The sequence below is a fragment of the Pseudopipra pipra genome, chromosome 3 (assembly GCF_036250125.1).
Source record: "Pseudopipra pipra isolate bDixPip1 chromosome 3, bDixPip1.hap1, whole genome shotgun sequence".
Lineage (NCBI taxonomy): Eukaryota > Metazoa > Chordata > Aves > Passeriformes > Pipridae > Pseudopipra > Pseudopipra pipra.
In genome coordinates, this window is record NC_087551.1 from 111,059,439 (window position 1) to 111,083,335 (window position 23,897).

The 23,897-nt window shown below is 42.2% G+C and overlaps 2 protein-coding genes across 5 annotated transcripts in view; both read left to right on the forward strand.

Annotated features, from left to right (window-relative positions):
* The window catches only part of RCAN2 (regulator of calcineurin 2), an 87,807-nt gene extending 79,201 nt beyond the window's left edge, over positions 1–8,606 (forward strand). For all 3 annotated transcript variants that reach the window (XM_064650724.1, XM_064650726.1, XM_064650727.1), the window contains one exon: positions 2,139–8,606. In XM_064650724.1, coding sequence (XP_064506794.1) covers positions 2,139–2,299 — 161 coding nt within the window. In that variant the 3' untranslated portion in view covers positions 2,300–8,606. The remainder of the gene's footprint in view (positions 1–2,138) is intronic.
* A 1,768-nt stretch (positions 8,607–10,374) lies between these two features.
* Positions 10,375–21,473, forward strand: ENPP5 (ectonucleotide pyrophosphatase/phosphodiesterase family member 5). Of its 2 annotated transcripts, none has more exons than XM_064650734.1 (4): positions 10,375–10,483; positions 12,474–13,325; positions 16,572–16,748; positions 18,084–21,473. In XM_064650734.1, exons 2-4 carry the CDS (start codon positions 12,479–12,481, stop codon positions 18,452–18,454), a joined length of 1,395 nt encoding a protein of 464 aa, XP_064506804.1. In that variant the 5' UTR covers positions 10,375–10,483; positions 12,474–12,478; the 3' UTR covers positions 18,455–21,473. The 2 variants fall into 2 exon arrangements, with proteins under 2 accessions (XP_064506804.1, XP_064506806.1); XM_064650736.1 differs by having other exon boundaries at positions 10,383–10,483; positions 12,471–13,325.
* Positions 21,474–23,897: the final 2,424 nt, after the last annotated feature.

Here is a 23,897-nt window from a genome sequence, read left to right on the forward strand (position 1 = left end):
GGCTAATCCGGCTGTATCTATCGGATTTTTATTTTGTACTTACCACTTCAGTGTATTTTTGCAAAAAATAGTTATATTCTGGAACAAGATACAGCTGTACAAAAGTCCCAGAGTTACTGTTGCCCTGTTCCTAGCTCATCCATGAAAAGGTTTTGTGCCATTTGAGCCACAGTTCTGCAGGCATGAATAATCCTGAGTACAGAAGAGAGTCTGCAGCTCATTTATGTTCAGAAATAACTGTATGCCTTAAAAACCTAATTTACAAGTGCATCACATTTCGGTTTGCAAAGTGACATTAATTGCTGCTGCAGTTACGCGTGCCAGAGGCATCTGAATATTTTTTTCTCGTGTCTGTACCTATTTCCACTGTTCTTTCTCAGCAGAAAGAGTCCTTCTGGGAAGGATTTGAGCAGTAAAAGAATGTGGCATTTGAACCGGGATTATTACCTTTTAAGAGGGCAGTGAATCTGATTTACTCGGCGGTGCTGGTGTAGGAGGACAGGCCCGGTGCTGCGTGTTTGTGGCACTGCAGAGCTGCCTGTCGCTGACAGTGACCAATGCAGCCCTCGGTGCTGGATGGCAGCATTGACGTCAGCCCAGAGCTGAGAAATTAGCTGAAGCCTGCAGGGAAAATGGGCAAAGAAAAACCATATAATTTCTCAATGCAGCACAACCGAGCTATTTCTCTTTTTTATATTTTAGCCTATCAGCAAGACCTGTAATGCTTTGCTCAATTTGGATTCAGAGGAAAGGTTGCCAAAAATAGAGCAGTTAAATGTCAACATTAATGGTATCACAGCAGTAAAATATTTCTCACAGCAAGATGCCTGACTTATAGCTATTATTCACTAGTTGCCTCCTATTTTTTAGGCAAAAATACATTATGTCCTCTAGTCTCAAGCCACCCAGGCTTATTTGGACCAGGAATTTGCCAGCACAAACAGCACATGAGCACAGTAGCGGAACTGCGTGTACTAGTTCAGAGCCAAACCTGCAACCCCTTCCTCGCGTGAATGACTCTGCCACAAAGTAGCTAACAAATAAATATCCAAATTTGTACCACGACCAAACTATAAGTGCTTTGAGGCAGGAACTGCTGTTTGCTTCCATCGTACAACACCTGGCACTGCTGGGTTCTGCTTGTGCCACAGCATTTAGGAGTCACTGTGCCACAAACAGAAGTCAGCTGGGTATACTGGCACCTCACTTTCCTCACCTCTGAACATTTTGCAGGAAATGTTTTTTTTTCTTTAAAGTCTTAAATTAATTCCTTGCAATTTAATAACCAATACCTACTTGTATCCCTTGTACAATCCAAAACACACGTAGTGCCAGCAGGCTGAATGCAGGACTGATCCTTTGTTTGCTTGTGGACTCTGGCAGGAAACCACCCAAACCATGTTCATCTTCCTTGCAGGAGTACTGAGTGGAGACTTAAATAAGGAATGTAGATAATTACAAAATGTAATGTATTTTTTAAGCATTTAGCCTGCTAGTGAGCATTGACAAACTGTGCTCTAATCTCATCTGCAGAGACAGAATTTGTTACAGCCCCAGCTAAAGAGCTTTGGAACTCAAAATTCATCTGGAGCAGAGATGCGTATTTTTTATTTCTGGAGAAATTAGATCAAGTGTTGAAGTCTGAGGGCAACAAGTTGCAGAATCCAGTGGACTTTAAGGGTGACTGTAGGCACCCTAAACTGAAGGAAAACAACAACAATAAAGAACAGCCCCAACCCAAAAGGTGTGATGACTTCACAGCAAAGGGTTGATATGTTGAGTTCCAGTTCCTCTTCTTAACCATGAACTTCTGTGTTCTTTCTCTTCTTCCTACTTTGTGGGTTTATTTCACTGCTGTCGGCACCAATATTGGTGCAAAGCACCATTATAGACAACCAGGGTGCCTGTATTTTATCGTGCCTTACAGACCAATGCACATTGCCCCCGGGGCAGGATCCTCAGGAGCTGTAGTGACAGCTGACAGAGCCCAGCCTTGCTGGCCCTCACCTGTATTTAGGAGCAGCACACTCTCATATACCCTATCCAGGTGCAGAACTGTTCTGCAGTCCAGGAGTGCCATGGCCTGTGTTGCTACCCAGACTGCCAGCTTTTGATATTTTGTTTTTCTCTGCTTCCAGGAGAGAAATACGAGCTGCACGCGGGAACAGAGTCCACTCCCAGTGTGGTAGTGCACGTCTGCGACAGCGACATGGAAGAAGACGAGGACCCAAAGAATTCTCCAAAGCCAAAAATCATTCAAACTCGACGCCCTGGTCTGCCGCCGCCTGTATCTAACTGAGCCTCTCCGGCAGCCGAAGCAGCACTTCTCTCCTCCAGCACAGCTCTTGGTTTTTGTTTGCTTTGTTCTGTTCAAAGGCAGCCATTGCCTTCTTAGTACCGGGACATTAAGGTCATTGAAACCCCTTCACAGTAATCAAGCCTATGTAACAAAAGGGCTAGGAAAAAGATCTTTGTACATGTAACCATATCACACCAACTAATAGATCTAGCTGGAAAGGGCAAAACAAGGCTGAAGAAACAAGGGAGGGTTTCAGTCTGAGGATCTTTTCACAACTATAATTTGCATGCTGAAACACCACTACCAGAGAGATCGTTCAAGGTGGAAATTAGGCTGATATCAGGCTTGATATTCAAACTCCCAGGATACTTGCTACTGCCTTTCATCAAGCAGCCTGCTCCTCTGCCCTCCTCACTTCCCAGCAGAGTTTTTTTCCCTTTTTCTTTTATTTTTTTTAAATGGGGGTATGTGTGTTGTTTTTAATCTACTAGCAGCTTGGTCCCAAATCTTCGTTCGCGAAGCCTAGCCATGATGAGCAGCTTGGTGGCCTTTTCATCCCCCGGAATTTTCTGTAAGGAACACTATCTTTGCAATATTTTTAGAAACAGCAGAAAGCCACCCTCTTCCACCAGCAGCTGTAGAGAACACTGGTCTGTTATTGTGGCAGGGATGTGAGACAGAGCTCTCTGGGCTCAAGGGAGAGGCAGCAGCTTCCTGGAGGGTCTGGTGTCTGTCAGTCCTTCTCTCTGAGGAGGAGGGAGCCAGAATATCAACAGGGATTGTAGGTTTATCTTCCATCAAGGTATGAGTGGTACTTCTCTCTGAGTCTGAGGAAGAGAAGCTGACTGACTGCTCATTTAAGATGGGATTCCTTGCTCTCTGTCATAGCTGTAAGTTCCAGTAATGATACAGCCTGAATGCTTTCCTAGTGGTGTGGTGAATAGCTGACAGTAATTACGTGTACATCTCTAATATTCAGCCCTTTTCCCTTCCCACTTCCTGTGCTTCAAAGCCCTTTTTGAGCTGTACGCAGTTTGGGTTTGTGGAGGTGAGGAGAGGTTAGTTGGAGTTCTTTTGTTGTTTTTTTTCTTCTCTTTTTTTAGGCCAAAGAAAACAGGACCATAATTACACACTTGAAATTAGACTGCATGCAACTGAATCCCCTTTTTTCACTCTGTCCTGCATGTTTCTTTCACTTGCAATATATACTGGATTACAAAAACTGTTCTGTGTTTGCATCATGGCTGACAGCAGACAGATCCCGGATTCCCTGTCTGGCAGATCTTCCACGATGATTTATTTTTTTAATGCGTACTTGTCATTTTGAGAACATATTTTCTAGACATTTGAGCTCAGATTTTGCATATATTTAAGCATGCGCTTAATTTATGCACATGAGCAGTTCCACTGAAATTAATACTGCAGATGTCTAAGGTACAGTGGGATTTTTAAGCTAATTAGCTGCAGCTGTACTCCCCAAGGTGACTCTGAAATGGCACAGCGAGATTCCAGTTTAAAATCCTTTGCAGGTTAAAATAAGTAAATATATCTTGGAAGTTCACTCTAGGATCTGAAAAGTCAGCTTAGGTTCTGTAATCAAGATTTTTTTGTCATAAAACCTAATTATCTGGTTTCTGAGGGAGGGTTCCATCGTGCCCTTAATTAGCAGCAAGGCTACAAAGCTTCAGCAGGGTCAAGTTCCCTTTGCTGTGGTCTTGGCCTCAGTGGCACTTCCAGGACAACAAGAGTGTTGCTCTGTCAATGAGGACAGGAGATGGCATTCCCAGTGTGCATGGTGAGGATGTTCTGAGAATGAGAACTTGTCATTCTCATATAGTTCATTCTCTGACCACCACAGCCCCCTGATATTCCTGATGAGATACAGTGCTTTACTTAGCATATATCTATAATGTGATACTTGTTACTGCATTATGGACATCATGGTGTGTGTGTTACATTCACAGAAGCATATTAACTACAGCAGAGACTGAACAGAAAATGGGGCTTTAATATCCTCATGATGACTGTGTAAAGTTTTCTTAAAGTAACTCCTTAGAGGTTTCACTTCAATTATTTTTTCAGTGATATATTTAGAATTGGCTCAAGTAAACAAATTGTCACTCACAGCCCTGAGACTGTACCCTGATGTTCTTGTTGAAAACACCATCATAGGCTGCACACGGTATTTCAGGAGTAACACCACTGGCTTTTTTGAGAACATACAGAATGCTGAGGTACTTGGAGTTTAGGCCAGTATGAACAGGGACAGTAAGATTTAAACACGTAAGTGATCAGAGATCATCACCAATCAAAGTGATACTCTGGGTTTTTTTATAGGCAAGACTGTTGGAGGCTGAATCTTGTCCTTGTATCCATGCTCTCAAACTTTGAAGAGACCTGGTTCTGAACACAAAGACTTTGGCCTCAAATGATGTAAAACTATACTGCAAATTAAATCACTGGACCTTAAATGTTCTTTCCTCAAAGTGCATTTTCAGACAGATTTAAAATGAGGCCCTGTTTGCTGACTACTCTGGCCTGTGTAAGGCTGTGTAGTGCTACCCAGGAGGCACTGGGACACAGCTCATTGCTTAAAGCACAGAAATAGAAACACAACTGCAAACCGGAAAATTCAAAGCAGCCTGTTGTAACTATGGTCAAAGGTTATATGTCACCTGTATATGATAAAATAATGGTCATCAGAAGGAAAATGTTTCAGGTGTTATGAAATAATGTCCTTATCATCAAAGTCACAGCATTTGGGACTCTTGAGAGAAACTGGTATTTTGCTAAAGGCTAGTTTTTGCCTGGCATGGAAGGAAGGCTTCTTTCAAAAAATGCTGACCATCTGGAAGGGGAACTGTCCTATTTAATTCAGTAAATCAGAGGCAAAGCCCCTACTTTCCCAGTGGGAATCTGCTTTTCTGTAGCATCTCTGAGCTCAGTTGCTCTGACTTGCATTTCTCACAGGTGTCAGTAAATTCTTCTATGTCTTAACCCTGGAAGAATGTTACATTACAGCTCCTGAGGCACAGTGACACAGCTGACATCCTTTTAATTTCCTTCCCAAAGCAGGAGCCAGTGGGAGCAGCTGGCGGCAATGCCCTGAGGCCTCCTTTGGGTGGACAGCGCTCCTGCTGCTCCTTGGAAATTAAAAGAAGGAAATCAGGGGAGTACAGTTGCTGTTTCTGCTGCCTGCTTGTCCTTTCTGACCTCTGCAGATACAAAATTGAAATTTTAATTACTTCCTCAGTACAGGTTAAAGCATGAAAACATTTCCAGTGCATGGAAAAGGGGTATTTTGGAATCTCCTCTTTTGAAAGAGAACAACAAAGAATTTCTGTGGCCTTGATTTTTGAAATTAAGACAAGGTAGTACAAACCCCCATTCCTAACATACGCAGACACACTCCAGTACACTTGGCAAGAAAACATGGCAAGATCATCCCTTCCTCTACTATAACAAGACACCAGACATAGTTACTGTAAAGTGCTTTATATCATAAAAATTCTCCTCATGGATAAACTGTGTAGCATTTATTTGATCCTAAATTGGGTGAGAGGGGTGGATTAGTTATATTTTGGTCTTTTCCCCCCTCCCTCCCATTCAGCAACACCGAAAAAGCTTTTTGCAAAAAGACAGACTGTCGTTTGTACTGAGGAATGGACCGAACCACCTCACAAGATGTGATTCCAGTGGTTTGTCTGAGCACTGCCACAGATGCCATGAGCGTTTCCATTGCATTGTACATACTTTTGAAATATTCTATTTAGTCATATTTTATAGGACTATTAAAAAGCTACTGCCTAATTAATCACTTTTACACTTGTATAATTCAGAGCTTAGTTTAAAATAATAAATATGGCAAACAGTATTTTTGTGTTCTGCTTGCATTGGCGTTTGGAAAAGCAACATTTAAAGAGTTAAACTATATCAGTAAACTGAGTAGTGTGGTGTATACCTCTGGTAGAACTGAAAATGCTTAAATGTGTGACATAGGCCAAACTCCGTTTCAGTAGAAATTAGAGAAAAAGGAGTTGGCAGGATATGCCATGTTCCATTTTAAGCTGCTGTAGTTTCAGAGTCATGTGAACTTGCTCTGGTTTGCTGTGGATTTGGCTCAATGTACACAAGAAAAACTGTAGCACAGTCCCTGGTGAACAAAAGCACGTCCATGACCTGATGTCGTTCTCACCATGCTTTTATAATCATGGGTGATGCAGTGGACATGAGTGCTTGGACAAGGAACATGGAATTCAGCTGCCAGCCAGGCTGGGGAAAGTTCTAATAACATTTGTTGTTATAAAAATTCAAATTAATTGTTCATTGTCTCTTGCATCAGTTTGTACTGGATCTTGCAAAGGACTGGAAACTGGGAGATGAGTTTGCTGATAACTGTCCTGTGAAATTCTTATATTGGATTTGGAAAAAAATTTTTTTTCTGTGTGCCTGGCATAAAAGACTTAGTTTCTCAAAAGATGATTGTTCATGATTACAAAAATTAGATCTGCTCAAGAAATCTTGCTGGAGATGTAAACTATGAGCTCTTTGATTCCTTTGGAAAACACAGGCCTTAACCACTGTGTTTTATTAGAAAAAGTAGTAATAGTGAACTTCTTCTGGAATACTTTAGAGGTGAAATGTAGGAGGCCTGGTTTATTCTTCACTTGGAGCACCAAACGAGCTTTCCCTACTACAGTGAGATTCTCCATCCAACCCAACTGAAATGCTCTGGTACTGACATGCCGGTTGTGGCTCTTCCATGGTACTTGGCACTGGATGCAGCACTGGGAAATGAGCTTCAGAGCTTCAGCTGTGAATGGCAGAGAGCTGTGTGTCCCAAAGGATCGCAGGCTGACTATGGTTACAGTGCTTTCGGATGCTCTAAAGAACCTTTACTGAATTTATTATTGGTCCTCCTTTAGTGGCAAACATTTTACCACTAAAATTTTAGCTGCCTCAGGCTTTCTCTCACATACCAGTATGAATTTAAGACCTTTGCATTTCCTTGCTTCCTCTCTGCCTAAGAAATGACATTTAGTTCTGTTGTACCAAAAATCAAAACCAGGTGTGGACTGAAGTCCCAGCTAGACCCTCATTTATACCTGCCCTCACACAAAGCTCTTGAATAATTTGTTATGCTAGCAAAAAAAACCCCAAAAAAACCAAAACCCACAAAAAATCCAAACATGGCTTTTCCTGGTTTAGCCCATCTTCTAGGGGAGCACAGCAGCTTTCAATATTCCAGCCTCCTCTTAAAAGGAGATGTTTTTCTAATATGAGCTGTGCTCTTTTTTTAAGTACATGTAAACTGCAACATTCAGGGGTAAAATGACCAGGGAGGAAATGTTGTAAAAGCTCTTTCCCACAGGTCTGTTTGAACTGTGGAGTATATTTGCTTTGGCTTGGAGGGGAGGGAAGCTGGCACTGTTAGAGGCAGAACAGCAGCAGCGCTCCAGTAGGATGGGCAGGAACCTCGAATGCCTCCACTGCAGAGATGCTCAGAAAACTTTAAAAACCAAACCAGCTCGAATTCTCTCTTCCCTTCTGTCAGTTTGTTTGGTCACTACACAGACGTTCTGAGGCCGCAGCAAGAGTCATCTTAATACAGGAGCATGTCCTGGTGCAGCAAAAGCCTAGATGGGGGTTGTTTGTTAGTGAGATTCTTACTGGAGTCAGGCTGGGAAAGCTGTGAAGTGTGAGCAGTCTCAAACGAAAAATAAAGCTATTCAGAACCTTAAGACAGACTTCAAGATTCAGATCCACGTAACTGAGAGCTGTATTAAGGGCCCATTTGGGTCAGGGGTTTCCTCACATCAGTAAGAGTATCCAGCAAGAAGGATTAAACTTCTCTATTATTCTCACCAGAAAATCAGCCAAATTATTGTAACTGATCGTTTATCTAGTGCGAGGAAGTTGTGTCTACATTAGTGTCACACAGATGTGTTCTCTTCACTGTTGGGTTAATGAAGGTAAATGTTTTGAATCCATTTTAGAGCAGAGTTCTTGTTCAGAAACTTCTGAAAGAAATGCCATCTGTAACGACTGACGGATCCTTAAGTGTCAGTTTGGCAAGTTGTCCTAATGTGGGTAGCTGCAGAAATATTTTGTGTATGTTGTTGTAGATTTAAAAGCATTACTCATGGTTTCATTCGAGTGTCTGCACTTCTGACACGGATGTGACATATCTGTATATATTATAAATCAATACTATTTTTAACCACATATTTTGTACAAATATTCACATTAGCTCTGTACTTCAATGAAAATCTACTATGGTATTAAACATTTTGGTGGAATTAGCAAACTCCTTGTCTGTGCTTTGTTTTCATTTTATAATGGTGTTAAGCAGCTGAGCCATTTCTGGCATCCAAGACAAATATTATCATTTCCAGCTATTTAGAGCAGTTCCTTAAATCCAGGTACACCTGTACCCTCTAGTGACTGATCCCAGCCACTGCAGAGATCTGAGTGAGAAGCCAAAATCAAATCCGAAACAACAGTAAATGTGAGCACAATTTTTCCTAGCTAGTGAGAGTGACACTGTGGTACAGCACATTGCTGTTGGGGGACACCCAACTTGAGATTTCAATACACACAGGTGGAGTTCTTTAATTACTTTTATTTTTACAGCTTTCTCCAAAGCTTTTGGTACAGGTCACGACGGGGAATTGGATCACGAACTTTGTGCTACACATGTGGTCCAGCTCAGTTTCCAACTGTACAACAGCCTACTAACCACAGCAGCAACGTACACCTCTAGTCTTGTTCTAGTCTCACCTGTAACAGAACCCTAATGAAGGAGGAAAAAAAAGATATTAAGAAAACAACTAAAAGAACTAAAAGAGCAGGGTGAGGGGGAGGAAGGTATCACATATACCTGTGTGTATATATACACACACATACATACATATCTACCAGATAGGCATGCCAGCTATAAAGTGATTAATAAGGTGCATGTACCCATGCATCATTAAAAGGATACTGGTTTTGTACACTGCCGTGAAGTGGGGTGGGGTTTGTGTTCATACAGGGCGTAGGCTGTGGACCCATACATGGCACAGATCCTCAACTAGGAAAGGTGGGAATGGGAAACCCAGTTTGGATTTTTATCCCATTCAGCAGTTCAATTTATCGTGAGATGAAGAGGGATAAACTCATTTTGCTCTTCATTCCAGGGCATGGCTGTGGGTCTGAACACCAGAATGCGGGAAAAAGTATCTGGCAGGGAAAAAATGCTCATAACCCAGCTAGCCCTGTTTCTATATAATTTCTATTTAATTTACAATATGAAGCAACACCCTTACAACCTGCCCCTCTTGACACCTGCAGAAGGGCTGTTCCAGCGAGCTCCTCTCCCGCCTCATCATGGTGGGCAAACACTGTCCTGAGGTCACTTCACACCCTGGGGGTGCTGGTCGGCAGTGGCTGAACATGAGCCAGTGTGTGCCCAGGTGGCCAAGAAGGCCAATGGCACCTGGCCTGTGTCAGCAATAGTGTGGCAGCAGGACCAGGGCAGGGATTCTACCTCGTTACTCAGCACTGCTGAAGCACCTCAAATCCTGTGTCCGGTTCTGGGCCCCGCACTTCAGGAAGGACATTGAGGTGCTGGAGCGTGTCCAGAGAAGGGCAACGGAGCTGGGGAAGGGTCTGGAGTGCACGTCCATGTGAGGAGCAGCTGGGGAAGCTCAGCCTGGAGAAGAGGAGGCTGTGGGGGACACACACACACACACACACCTTGTCACTGTCTACAGCTCCCTGACAGGAAGGCGTAACCAGGTGAGGGTCGGTCTCCCAGGAAACAAGCGACAGAACAAGAGGACACAGCTTCAAACTGTGCCGGGGGGGATCAGGAAAAATTTCTTCACAGAAAGGGTGATTGGACATCGGAACGGGCTGCCAAAGGAGGTGGTGCAGGGACGGTGTTTAAGGAAACAGTGCCGTAGCCTAGCTGACATGGTGGCGTTCGGTCACAGGCTGCACTCGACGGTCTCACAGCCCTTCTCAAGCTAATTAACTCTGTGGCTCCGCGACTCGGTGACCCCCTCACGGCCGGACCCGCCTCACGCCCGGCACCGCCCCGCGCGCGCTGAGTGACGGCCCCGGCGGCCACTCCCGGCGCCGCCGCCGCCGCTGCGCCCGGGGCGGTGCCGGAGCCGGACCCGCTGCTCCGCGGGCCCGCAGGTAACGGGGGGAACGGCCCCGGAGAGGGGGGTGCTGGTGGTGGGCTGGGGGTTCCTGGCGTCCTCCAGCCCGGCTCTGACACGAGGTTCTGGGGGCTGCCGAGCGGGGAGCGGCGGCCTGGGCTCGGCATTCGCGAGTGCTGAGCTCCGGTGGCCGCCGAGCGCGGCCCGCGGTGTCTGTCCGTCTGTCCGTCCCTGTGGCAGCTCCTGACATGGGCAGACCGGTGGCTTTGTCCCCCCAGAGCCCCTCGGGTCCCCAGGGCTTTGTGCTGCGGAGTTCTGGAGAGACCCGCGTCAGTAGATGGGTTTAGATTGTATCCAGGGAAGACCGGTATAGGAAGGCCTTGGGGGAAAAAAAAATAACAACAAACCACCCATCATTTATTACCTATTAAAAGCATGCAATTGAGGAATTAGAATAATAGAATCATAGGTCACATTGAGATCATTAACTATGTAAAGTTCAGAAGTAAAGACTTGATTTTTCTTGAGAGGACTTAAATCCGTATTTCCCCAAGGGAAATTTAATTTGGCAGATGGGGTTCAGATGGACACAGAAGCATGTTCTCCCTTCCTTCCTTCATGTTCAGCTGGAAGAAATCCTCTGTCGGGAGAAACTGGGAGGTTCTGTAGCCTTTGGGTCTGTGCTGTTTGCTGAAAGGGGAATTACATCTCTGAAGTGTCAGTGTATTCTTAAAAGAACTCAAGGCCTGGATTTTAATTTTGGGAGGCACACAAGCTTGGTGTAACATTTGACTGCCTGCAGTTCTTAAAATCCTAGAATCATAGAATGCTTTGGTTTGGAAGGGACTGTAAAGCTCATCTAGTTTCAACCTCTTGCCATGGGAATGGACACCTTCCACTAGACCAGGTTGCTCCAAGTCCTGTCCAGCCTGGCTGAGAACAATTCCAGGGATGGGGGAAACCACAACCTCTCTGGGCAGTCAGCAGTGCTTGTGCTGTTTTCAAGTGTAAATGTATATATGAGAGAGAGATTGAGGAGAATCAGAGGAACTGGGGAATTGGAGTGGTAAAACTTCCCATGGAATATATCTTGTATTCTACCAGAATGACAGATCCTATTCCGTCACTGCAGTGGTATTCAGATGCTTGTTACAGTATAACTTTTTATATTAACTAGGATAGTTATGTACTCTGAATATAAAGATGATTTTATTCATTGCAGAATCACTGTTTTCCAGCTGAATTTTGGTAGTGACTTGTCTCAGAGGATTGCTGAAAAATGGGAACCTAAAGGGAACTGTGTGGAGTATTGATGCAAGATTGTATTGAGGAATATCTGGTCTTGTGGTTAAATGATGCTGTTGAGCAAGAAGTGGGGAATATAAGCATGAAATTTTAGGTCAGTTACAGACAGGGAAGTCCCATGTGAGGATTCTTACAGTGATCTTGCTTTGAGAAGACAACTGAGTTTTGAACAAGAAGGTGTTTGGGAAGGGCAGAAGGAAACGGGGGCAGGGGAGCACAACCAATACAATATGAAATTATGTGTCCTATTATGTCATGTTGTTAATTAAGGAATTCCAGTCATAGGTAGGAGTAGTCAATACCCTTGAGTCGTATGAACAGAATTAAAATCACAGAACGGTTTGGGTTGGAAGGGGCCTTAAAGGCCCTCTAGTTCCAACACCCTGCCATGGGCAGGGTGCCATTAGACCAGGGTCCATTAGACCAGGTTGCTCCAAGCCCTGTCCAGCCTGGCTGAGAACAATTCCAGGGATGGGGCATCTTCAGCTTCTCTGTGCCAGAGTATCATCACTCTCACAGTAAAGAATTTCTTCCTAATATCTGATCTAACCCTGCCCTCTGTCAGTTTAAAGCCATTCCCCCTTGTCCTGCCAGTCCATGCTCTTGTAAAATACATAAGATATAAATACATAAGGAATATTTTAGCTACTCATTCTTAAAACTAAGTTATGACTTTAACAAAACATGTTAATACAAACAAACCTTCTGTCTCTGCTCAGCAGATGCCATGTTGCCTCAGAAGATATCTTCCAGAATAGCCATGAGCTGTTATTGGAAAGTCCTGGGAATTTTATTACTATTTCTTCAAAGTGCGCTGTCTCTCCAGCCCAGAGTGCTGCTGGTATCTTTTGATGGATTTCGATGGGATTACATCTATAAAGTCTCAACTCCCAATTTCCATTATGCCATGGAGAACGGGGTTCATGTCAAGCAGGTCACCAATGTGTTCATAACAAAAACGTACCCTAACCATTACACCCTGGTGACTGGTCTCTACGCAGAGAGCCACGGCATCGTCGCTAATGAGATGTACGATCCTGTTCTGAATGAAACCTTCTCTCTGACCAAAATGAATACCTATAACCCCAAGTTCTGGGAAGAGGCCAGCCCGATATGGATAACGAACCAGAGGAAAGGACACAAATCCGGCGCAGCCATGTGGCCTGGAACAGATGTGAAAATACACGGAGTGTTGCCCACACATTATATGCCCTACAATGAAACCGTTCCCTTTGAAGACAGAGTTGCCAAGCTTATTGAGTGGTTTACATCAGAAGAACCCATAAACTTTGGTCTCCTGTACTGGGAACAGCCTGATGAAATGGGACATTTTCTGGGCCCAGACAACCCACTTATGGGACCGGTAATTACTGATATTGACAACAAACTGGGATATCTCATCTCCAAGCTGAAGGCGGCGAAGCTGTGGGGTGTGATAAATGTCATCATCACCAGTGATCACGGGATGTCAGATTTGTCCTCAGAGAGGGTCATTGAGCTTGATCAGTATGTGGACAGAGACCTCTATAAAGTCATTGACCATTCTCCTGCAGTAGCCATTTTGCCAAAAGAAGGTAGGAGCTACAGTAAAATTGTCTGAAGAGATACTTAAGTATCCAAACTTTATAGACATCATTCCCTAACTGAAGTGGTGGTAGCAGCACTGATGCCAGTAGGACATCAGCCTTGAACAAGGAGTACTTGCAGGATCACTTCTTTATTCCTTTTGCTAGCTCAGTCAAAAGCCTGGATTAATTTTCTGAAATGAAAAGGGAGCAAATCTATCTTTTGTTGAGTAATGTTGCCAAAGATCCTTCAGTTTTTGTGAGAAGTAGGATAATATAATGGCATTATCAAGGCTGAATGGTGTTCTAGATAGATAACACCTGAATGTTACATATCTTGCCTTTCATCAAGGTGCTGAAGCCATAGTGGAAGAATTATATTTCTAACTCAAACAGAGTTAAACTGAGACCAGATGGGGAGCTTTGATAAAAAGAAAGCTTGTGTTGGCTATCTGATTAGCTGCCAGCTATTGTTTTTTCACTAGTTTTTTTCCCCTGTTATGCTGAACAGCCATCCACTTATATTCATACTGTTTTTATTGTGATGATGAGCAAGAATATTGTTGGAATCAAAATCTGAAGTCTGGTTGCAGTCACTGAAGGGTTGCTGAAGTGTCACCTGATGTTTAGTGTCACTAATGCAGAGGTGCTGCTCTTTATTTTGATGATCAAGTGTTATAACTATTTGGTGCAGATGTGTTAGCCTGGAAAATAGCAACCCTGTCCACACAAAAAATGCTGATTTGAAAGTTGAGTTTTAAGGTGGCCTTCTGAAAAGGAGTTTTTTAAGAATTCTATAAAATTTGCATCACTAATGGATAGCGCTCTGTATTTAAATGTCTCAGTAGGGAGGGTATGTTGCAGACTTTTATGTGCAAACAAATGTCTCTTGTCATTTTTAGTTTGAGGAATACTTCAGACTAAATTGTTGTATGTCCAAACTGAGATCATTGCTGCATGAGCACAGTTGGGTGCTTGTAGCTGGGTGCTGTTTCCCTCAGTGGTGATAAAAAAGCCAATTTTGGGAGCTCCATCCTCATAGAGACAACATGGTTGAGTAGGACGTTCTCATTAGCAAGTAAAAAAGCTGTAAAAGTAAACTTTGGTGCTGAAACGTCCTTGATGCAGTAAATGAGAACTTGAAGACATGTAACTTGATTCTCCTGTCTGCTAAATGCTGAGAAGAAACAGTATCTAGGCAGCAATTAGAGAACAGAATAGTAAAAAAGCCGTTTCAGTGGATTTCAGAAATAGCTTGGATTTGGTTTTAGCCAGAGATTCAGGTATTTATTACATTACCAGTAAACAAGAATTGAGTTTTGAGCACAGCTAAAATTCCTTCCTTCTGTGTTAGCAGCTATGATTTTTACTATAAAACAATGAGTTTCGCTGTCAGTTAAGCTATGAACTACCATATGCTTAAGTACAAAACACTGATTCTTCACCTTTTTGTTACTCCATTTGTCTTGCTTAAGCCAAGGGAATGGTAAAACTTAGTGAGACATTGGGGAAAACTTTGAATGCTTAAAAATGTAGCAATTTCTTTTAGTTTAACTGGCTGCATATTTCTTCCCCGAGAGATGGATTAAAGCCATTATTTAACCATGCTGGTGTATTACAGTGTGTGGGGAAGTAATAATATGTTCACAAAGAAGGTACCTGTAGCACAGCTGCTGATGCTGGCTTTTTTCCTTGCATTTGATATAAATAATTAAAATAATTAATTTAGTGTAAAATCATAGTTTGCTGTATTTGGGGCTTCTCCTCCCTGCCATCCCATATAGAAAAGTGGCATAACAATATTAATGTTATTACTAGTATAGTCCTAGAAATGCTAGATTGGAGTCCCTTGTTGCTGTAACTCTCTCTATCATATCTGCATTTTTGCTGTCTCATCTTGACCTCTATTGTGTTTCTCAAGTTTTTATGCCAGTTTGAGATAAGAAACATTATACATTAATGGATTTCCAGTTTTCCTTCACAATTTCTATACTGGATTCTAGGAACTCAGGGGGAAAATGAACACGTTTTCTTTAGAGACATTGGGCACCTCCTCCCAACCTTTTTTCCCTGAGGTACATTCCAAACTCCACGTAGGCTGTAAATGGTCACTGAGATGGGCCTGCAGACACACTGCCCAATCCAGTGGGGCAGCTGAGTGCACAAAGTGCTCAGCTGAGGGATTTGGTATTTCACATAAGTCTGTTGTATGCACTGCATAGCCCTCAGTAGGAATCTTTCCTCAAATGGAGGGGAAGGATTGAAGAAATTTGCTTAAGTGCCAATTCCTGAACTTGTTTTTGTGCTTCTGTCTCTGTGTTCTGGTTCCTCCTGTCTGTGCACTGGTGTTCCAGCTTGTCCAACTGGTTGTGGCTCTTAAGTGACTTTTACTGGAAAGACAAGCTCAGAAACTGGAAATAAGCAAATAAAGAATTGGGGGTGGGAAATGCTTATTTATTCAGTGGTAGTACAGGGCTTGAGGGTTTGCACTCACTGTGACTAAGGAAAGGAAAGGAGCAGGCACTGGGAATACAGAGGAGTAGCTCGTGCTGTTGGCTGTTATTGAATACAGTTGGCTGACAGTTCTAGACCAAAAGTTCCACCTTCATCTGCCATTCCAGCCTGTCCCTTGGTGTGCTTGTCATGTGTTCCCTGCTCGAGATGATTCAGCAATGCCAAGAAACAAAGTGGCTTCTCTCTTTCCCCTTTTAAAGGAAAGCAGTAACAATGAGACTGCTTTGAAATTTAAAAAATTAATAAAAAGTGTCACTTGTCATCACAGCCAACTGGGGGACAGACAGAATATGGCCTGAATGCCCTTATTACCTCATGAACAGGTTTAGGAGCTATCTTCTTGCTTTCAGGCTTTGCATGGAGCTAGGAGGGGTTGGTTCCTTTTCCATGGGATTTAACTGAATGCCTTCTAGCTCATTCCTGTGAGAAGCTGACATTCTGACAACTATGAAATGAGGGATTTTTCTAAAATTAGCAGGGCACTGATTGCTTGGGAACAAGCTGTGAAGTCTGGTGTCAGGTGGGATCTTACCGTGAATGATCCTCTGGATTTCTCACAGTAACATATGTGCACACATTGTCTCCTACAGCTATAATTAACTTCATGAATTATACTAAATTCACTTCACTAAGGAAGTGCATTTTGTCCTCTTCTTTGAGCTATATTTAAACTACTGATTAGTTCAGTAAACATATTGGTATGTTTAATTTTTGTCTTTTGTCTCTTTTGTTTATTTGAAGGCAAACTGGATGAAGTATATGAAGCTTTGGCCAACGCTCATCCCAACATGACTGTATATAAAAAGGAGCAGATTCCAGATAGATTGCATTACAAACACAACAGTAAAATTCAGCCCATTTTAGCAGTGGCTGATAATGGATGGGAAATTGTACATAATAAGTCTGATGTTTTTCTGGGTAAGTATCTTGCCTGTATGGTGGTTTCCTGTATCTTTCTAGTCAGGAACCTTACGTGGTACTTTCTCTCCCAGTCTCAACCTATGTTCATTTTTTATTTTTCTTTAAGATTGGGAGGGAAAACTGAAGTGTGTAGAATTTCTGGGTTTTTTCCCCTGGTGGGATGGGAAGCACCCTACTATTAGGGGAGGAGAATCCGCACTTAGTGTTTCTTTAAACATTAGACTTTCTGAGATAAGATCAGTCACATGTTTTAGTGGCCTCATACTTGAGGTCTTTCAGGATGTAGCAAACTGACAAGCACTTCCTGAGAGATTAAAAAAGAAAGTTGTAACTGAATTTGTTGAGTAGAGGGTGAATAGGGTTGTTTTATCATGTACTACTTTACTGGAGAAGGTTGGGTTGGAAATACAAAAGTTTTCTGAAAGTCCTCAGCTTTTGTGCGTGCTACCCTTACAGTAACCTCGCTCTATTGCTACAAAGAGTCTTTGTTTCTGCACACCAGTGTTTTTCGCTTGTCTTAGAGGATAAAATGCATTCTAGGTGATATGGAGGAATAAAAACCCCAAGACTTTTAAGTTCCTTACTTCAGGGTTTTGAGATTTATTATAGATAGAATGGAGACAGTAAACTGTAACTTTCTGGTTACATTGGAGGAAAAATACAGGTGTCATGTGGTCAGTGTTTGTTTCTTAATTGAAAACCTTCTAAACTTTGCTGCAGGTTATGACTTTGAAGAGCATCACCTGCAAGAGGTAACAAGTTTGTCAGTAGGTGCTGAGAGCAGCTTCTCATGCCTGTGTGTTCTGCATGTTCAGAGTTTTTAGTACCCCTGTTGGGAAGGGGCACTGGAGACCCAGTAGTGAGGTCTTTTCCTTGTTGATGAGTTGATAGTGCACAAAATTGGACAAAGTGTCAAACTTGGAGTCAAATGGAAAATCTATCTCTACATATTTTTTTTTTATTTTTCTCTAAGAGATCTGGGCCAGTTGCAAAGTTGGAGTTTTTCCTTGAGAAAAATCAAGGAAAGTTGGCTATAGGTAGCGTGTCATTGACAGTGGTTACTGCCATGTGAGCTTACCTTTTTTTTTTCCTAGCTCTTTTTCTTTTTATTTTTTTTCAAATAGCGCTCTCCATTGTTTTTTTTAAAGCCATTTTCTCTTTGTAGTTCTGAGACTTCGTATTTGCTAGGAGACAAATGGATCAAAAGAATTCTTCTAAACCTTTGCAAGAATAACTGATGGCTGTGCCTTTTCTGCATTCTGCTAATTCCGGGAAAGGGTTGCTTGTTTTGCAGCTTCAGAATACTGACCTTTCTCTATCTTTTATTTCAAGTTGGTAACCACGGGTATGACAACATCATACCGGAAATGCATCCCATTTTTGTGGCAGTTGGGCCTGCTTTCAGAAAGAATGCCACCAAAGAAGCCATGAATGCTACAGACTTGTACCCCTTGCTGTGTCATCTGCTTCGTATTGACCCTCTGCCAAACAACGGCTCCTTCAACTCCGTGAAAGACATCCTTGCTGAAGTTCCTGGAGCCTTTGGAGCAGACACCTGTTCCACAGTCATAGGAGTCTTCTTGGGCAGCTTGCTTGTTCTGGTTTTTACTGCAGTTTTTGTTAAGCATTTTGTCCTTGCCCAAGGAAATTCCATGCACATCCTACACACTGAAGTTGCCCAGCCACTGCTGCAAGATCATTAACACTTGGGATTATTTCCTGTCTGAAGCTTGAAATAAGCTTATACAGAGAAAATAAGTAATAAGAGATGGATCAGCATAAATATCTGAAGTAAAAGGAGGTGGATGTTGATCCATTGGTACTCTGGGGCACGTACAGATCAGGGATGCAGAGAAAGAGCATGTTCCTGTTTCACCCTGCAGCCACTTCATCTTCCAGGTGTCAAAGATATTGTAGGTAAACCTGGAAAGCTGTTTATGTATGTAGACATGTAGTAACAACAGACATCAAATACCTTATTATAGCTATTTTTAGATAAATAACATCAGCTGAGGTGCATTTCACAGACTATTAAATGGTGATTTCATTTCCCACCCTCTTTTTTTTTTTTTTTTTTCTGTTCCTTGAGAGGTTTTTTGAGTCTCTTCGATTCTAACAAGTCACTGAATGGGACTAAACTTCTTTGTTGTTTTTTTTTTAACTTCCCTGACCAAGGAAGCTCTTAGTCACCATTACGGACAGCTTAGTGGGTTAAATCCTGTGGAAAACAACATAATTGTTCAGCTAGGTCATGAGTGCTAAGTCTCTACATTTAGAATTAGGCATATTTCTTCAAACTACTCTGTTAATTGTAGCCCCAGAATATGAATCTCAGTGATATTGCCTTTAGCAATCAGTATTAAACTGCTTGATTCTTAATTTTAAAAAAATATTATTTTGGTAAATACAGGTCTTTACCATTTTAAGTATGATTTTAAGTAAACTTAGGTCTTCACATTTTCTATTTCCTGTACACTGGACTAAATTTTCTAGAAGTTCCATGCAGCTGGCAGGATAAAGACACTTAAAAGCACCACACCTGTATATCCAAATGGAGTCTTCTATATTTCTGTGATAAGAAGGTTCTTTCAGACTAAGGGAGATGAATCAGTTAAGGAACATGGATATTCAGGCTGGTTTCAGAGTTCTGTTCCTGGGTGTTCATCTGATCTGTTATCAGAGACTCTTCGTTACTGTGAGTTTGACTTGTGTCATGTGCTTTATCTGCTGTGCCTGGTGGACCTTAGAATTGGCTAAGCAGGATTCGAGTTACAATTTTTGGAGCAGCCATATAAATCTTAAGCCATATATGCTCTTAAAACTGAACAAGCACACTTTAATATTAAAAAAAAAGGTGTAAGACTGGAGTTTGTTCTTCCGGAGGAAAGCCTCTGTCAGGGAAAAATATTAATTCTGAGTCAACAAAGCTACATATTATTCTGATCCTTTTGTGTGTGGCAATAAATCTTCTTGGTAGTGTAGCTGTGGGGTTTTTCTGTGAGCTCACTTAAATGGTAGGTGAGAAGCTGCTGACTAAGGTTTGTGTGAAAAACACGAAGTGAGAAAAGTCTCATTGTCAGAGTTTTCCCCTTTTCCCTCTGTGAGATAGTATTTCTCATCACTTTGATGCTAAGTACAATGCCTGAAGGAGAAAGAAACTTTTAAAATTCATGCAGAAATAGCAAACTGAGTATTTTTAAGTGCAATTTATAGCTGTATCCACAGCCCCCAGCAGAGGGCAAGGATGGGAACACCTCGGCTTTGGTTGTGCTCTGCCGAGGAAACAGTGTGACTGACAGTCAGTACTGCAAGGGGAGGGTTTGGAGTACAAAACTCGTTTTGCTGGACTAAATTCCAGACTTAATGAAGATCTGTTGGGTTCCTCTGTAACGGCAGGGACAGTTGCTTAGCACCAACCCCAACCTGTCTTGCAGACAGACGTGGACGTTTCCAGAGGCCACACCTGGGTTCAGCAAATGCCTGAGAGGGAAGGCAGTGAAATAATCCAATTTAAGGGATATGCTGAAAGTTTAGCTGTAATGGTAGCTTTAGGAAGGCAGGAAACATGCAGATCTGTTGGGAGACAGCTCTCAGTTTGGGAGATATATGTGAAATCTTGTGAACTTATCTGACTCAGTGCTGTTGCTATGCTGTGAACTGTCTTTTTTTCCTGTATTGCCATTTTCTTAAGAAAACACTGAAGGAAAAGGTCTGTAAAGCTGATTCTTAGTAGAGCTGGCCATTAGCTATGCCTTAGTGTGTGTTTAAGGAAAGCTCTACAGGCTTGGATAAGGCAATAACAGTGGCAGTTGGAGATGCCATAACCCTCTCTTGTATTTACTGCAATTATGCACTTTGGAACATGCTGCTTTAATAGAAGTTCCTCTTACTGCAGCAATTTCATAGCAGTAATCATGGCAGATGTGAAAATAACTGGGTTGTAATCTCAGAGTTGTTCATTAAACCCCCACTTTAATTGTGGCAGGTGTAGTTCTATCAGCCAAAGTAAATCTTGATTTTAAGGAGGGGCCAGAGTTGGTGTTGTTGAGTCATCCTGGACTTAGATTTTACCTGCCCAAATATGCAACAAGGGAAAAGCAGTAAGTTTCCTGCAACAAAGGCTTTGGGAACAATAATACTGAAAATAATTTGGGGACATGGCTGTGAGAATTGTGCGTGTCATTGTTCTGTATTGCACTGTGAGGCCCTTCTTTGAGGAGGGTAAAATAAAACTTTGTAAAAAAACCTGAAGGGAATCTTGTAGCATTTGAGTATTTCAGTTTAGGGCTAAACACTTCCTTTGTTCTTTGGAGTATTTGCAGGTACCTTTTGGGTAGTTCCTTGTTAGTATATTTGCCCAGCTGGTGTCAAACACTGTTTTAAGTTGGGTGTGAGCTTAATGGAATTGAAAGCACAGATGATGAAAGCACAGCAGTTTTTTCTCTTATGTGACATTTTGTCAGACTATCTTTCTGGGTAGGGAGGACATGGGATTTGGTTTTTGTGTATATGATACTTTCTATGATGTGCAAACAAGTTTATTGGAAACTGGATTTGAGTACACTGTGTACTGCTTGTAAATTAAGCTTGGAAACCAAGAGTGATGCATGATGTTGTGCTTCATTACTGACCTGTGAAGCGTACAGATGTCAAATACTTTCTTTATTTCTTTGTGTTTGGGACTGCTGGAGTTGAAATACATCTTTGCTGTAGTCCTACCAAGCATGGAGTGCTGGTTTCATTTGAAAATGCTTCTGGGAAACAAACCTGAAGGGGAGGGAGTGACTGGGGGAGAATGGCCTTAATTCCCGCATCCTAAATATTTCTTGGACTCTGCATAGTCTATGCCTTTACTAAGAATAACTGGAAGTATGATAGAACTTAGGAATTTTAAGTGAGAGTTCTTTTATAATAGATCTCATTTCCCCCCTTGCTGCTGTATATGGAAACCAGCTATCAGTTCCCAATGGTGGGAATACAGTTTCTTTTACCAAAAAAAATCTTCCAGACTTTCTTGGTAAAGAGCTGCAGTAATGCTGCTACAAGAAATGCAGTCTCAAGAAAAATAATAATTAAAAAAAAGGCAGAAAAATCAGATTCATAAAATTGTTTAGGTTGGTAAGGACTTCTACAATAAGGGTCCAACCATCAACCCAGCACTGCCAAGCCTGTTGTAGGATGAAGGGTTGTGCAGCCTGACTTTTCAAACAATCATAGAATGGTTTGGGTTGGTTTCAACTGCCCCCCCCCCCATCATGGGCAGAGACCTGTCACAAGTGTGAACAACACAAGCTGAATGTGGAAGAAGAACAAATGTGCAGTGGTTGGGTCCTGCTGTTTTGTAAAATGCAAATTTAACAGGGTTACTTCCCAGTCTTCTTCCCTGCTTAAATAATGGCGAAGGATTCTGTGTTGACCATACCCTGTGCTGCTGTACAAACCTTTCATGGCATGTTTGTCCTACAGTAAAAGTGGTGTAAACATTTATTAGGTGGTAGGCTACAAAAATTATTGCAAGCACATGAAAATGAAAAATCCAATAGTGCTATCAGCCTTTCCATAATGAAATCCTAATCTGAATCCTATTAACAAACCTCCATTACTGGGTTTTTTGCAATAAAAAATGCTATCATGCATGTTAGAGCAAACATCTGTCCCTGTGGCCTGATCCTTGGAGATACATGATGTTGGTTTATTTTCATAGGCAGTGTGTAGGTAGCAAGTTAAACTTGCCCCTGAAACCAGTGTTTCAGAGCTGTAGTTGAAGTCAGCTCAATTCTGGAACTGTTTCCTTGATGCTAATGGCCAAAAAAGCACAGAACCCCAAAGGGGTGGATGTTTTAGGGCTTCTGTACCCAGTGTTGAGTTCCCTTATGGAGATAGCCAACATAATGAAACAGCTTTCACTGCAGGGCAGTGGCTACAAATATCCCTCCTATCCCCTTCTAAACTTCGCTGACAGTTTAAGTGTTAGGAATGTCCTCTGAATTAACATGCCCTGTGTGAACATTGCTGAGTTGTGTCTATTTAGCAAGTCATTAATTGTTGCCACAAACTATCGTCCCTTTATCACAGCTCTAAGGAAGCAGAAGCCACAACTTTGCTGTTCTTATTCTGAATTGGCTCTTGGAAAGAAAATCAGCCACCAGCTTTCATAAGAAATAGAACACAAACTGTAATGAGGCAGTTGAAGTATTTTGCCAGAATTTAAAAAAATAATCATCTTTAAATAAATCAACTTTGTGTCTTAAGGACAAAGAGGTGTTTTTCTAGGTTCTCTTCATCTGTACATGATCTGTGTGAAATCCTGGATGTACAAGAGTGACTCTGAAACCCATTGTGCCAGGAAGAATACTCAGAACCATTACAGACCATACCACATCTTTGGAAATGAAAATAATCAGCAATGCAACTCAAATACAGTTTATCCTATTTCTTAATACTTAGATTTCCTCAAGCCCTTCCCACAGTAGCACTGTTTAGTCTCCACACTAAGGGAGGAGGAGTAGAGGGTGTTAGGGATTTCCACTCAATACAACCACTCGCTGTCTGGTTTCACAGCAGCTCAGTGACTTGTAGCAATTCTCATCGGAAGAGGCTGCCTAGAGCTAGAAGGAGAAATGCACTTAGACCTTGATTTCCCCATCTGTAACAACACTCCTATTTCAGATCACACTGCACTTCAGTCAGCATTTACATTTCTGGCCATTAAAATCTTGGTGGTAACTTTGCCACCTGCCTGTGAGGGGGATGCACAGAGGAACTGAGAGCACATCCATCACAGGCTGTGTGACAACTGCTGGGGGGAGGGCAGAGAAGGGGGAGAACAGAGTGGAGCAAACACTGTGCTATATCAGGTTTAGCTTCCAGAAAAAAAACACCAGAACTCACATGTAGAGACAGTACAGTTTGATCTGACCCAGTCTGCTGGGAAGATTAATTCAGTCTAGTCAAGCCTTTCCAAACACAGATGATGCAAAGCATCTCCCAATAATTCCATCACCACCTGAGGATCCCAACCTGCATCAGCAGAATTATGAGAACCTAACAAACAGCTTTCTCCAATGTCCTCCCCTTTACAGCATATCCAAGCCTGGGTCCTACCCTGCAAAACATTCCCTTTGTAGTTACTCATTAACTCGACCT

Excerpts from the sequence above, each read along its gene's own strand:
- ENPP5 (XM_064650734.1), top strand. The coding sequence starts at position 12,479 with ATGTTGCCTCAGAAGATATCTTCCAGAATAGCCATGAGCTGTTATTGG. Across the intron at positions 13,326-16,571 it reads AGCCATTTTGCCAAAAGAAG|GCAAACTGGATGAAGTATAT; the intron begins GTAGGAGCTACA and ends GTTTATTTGAAG. Across the intron at positions 16,749-18,083 it reads TAAGTCTGATGTTTTTCTGG|TTGGTAACCACGGGTATGAC; the intron begins GTAAGTATCTTG and ends TTTTATTTCAAG.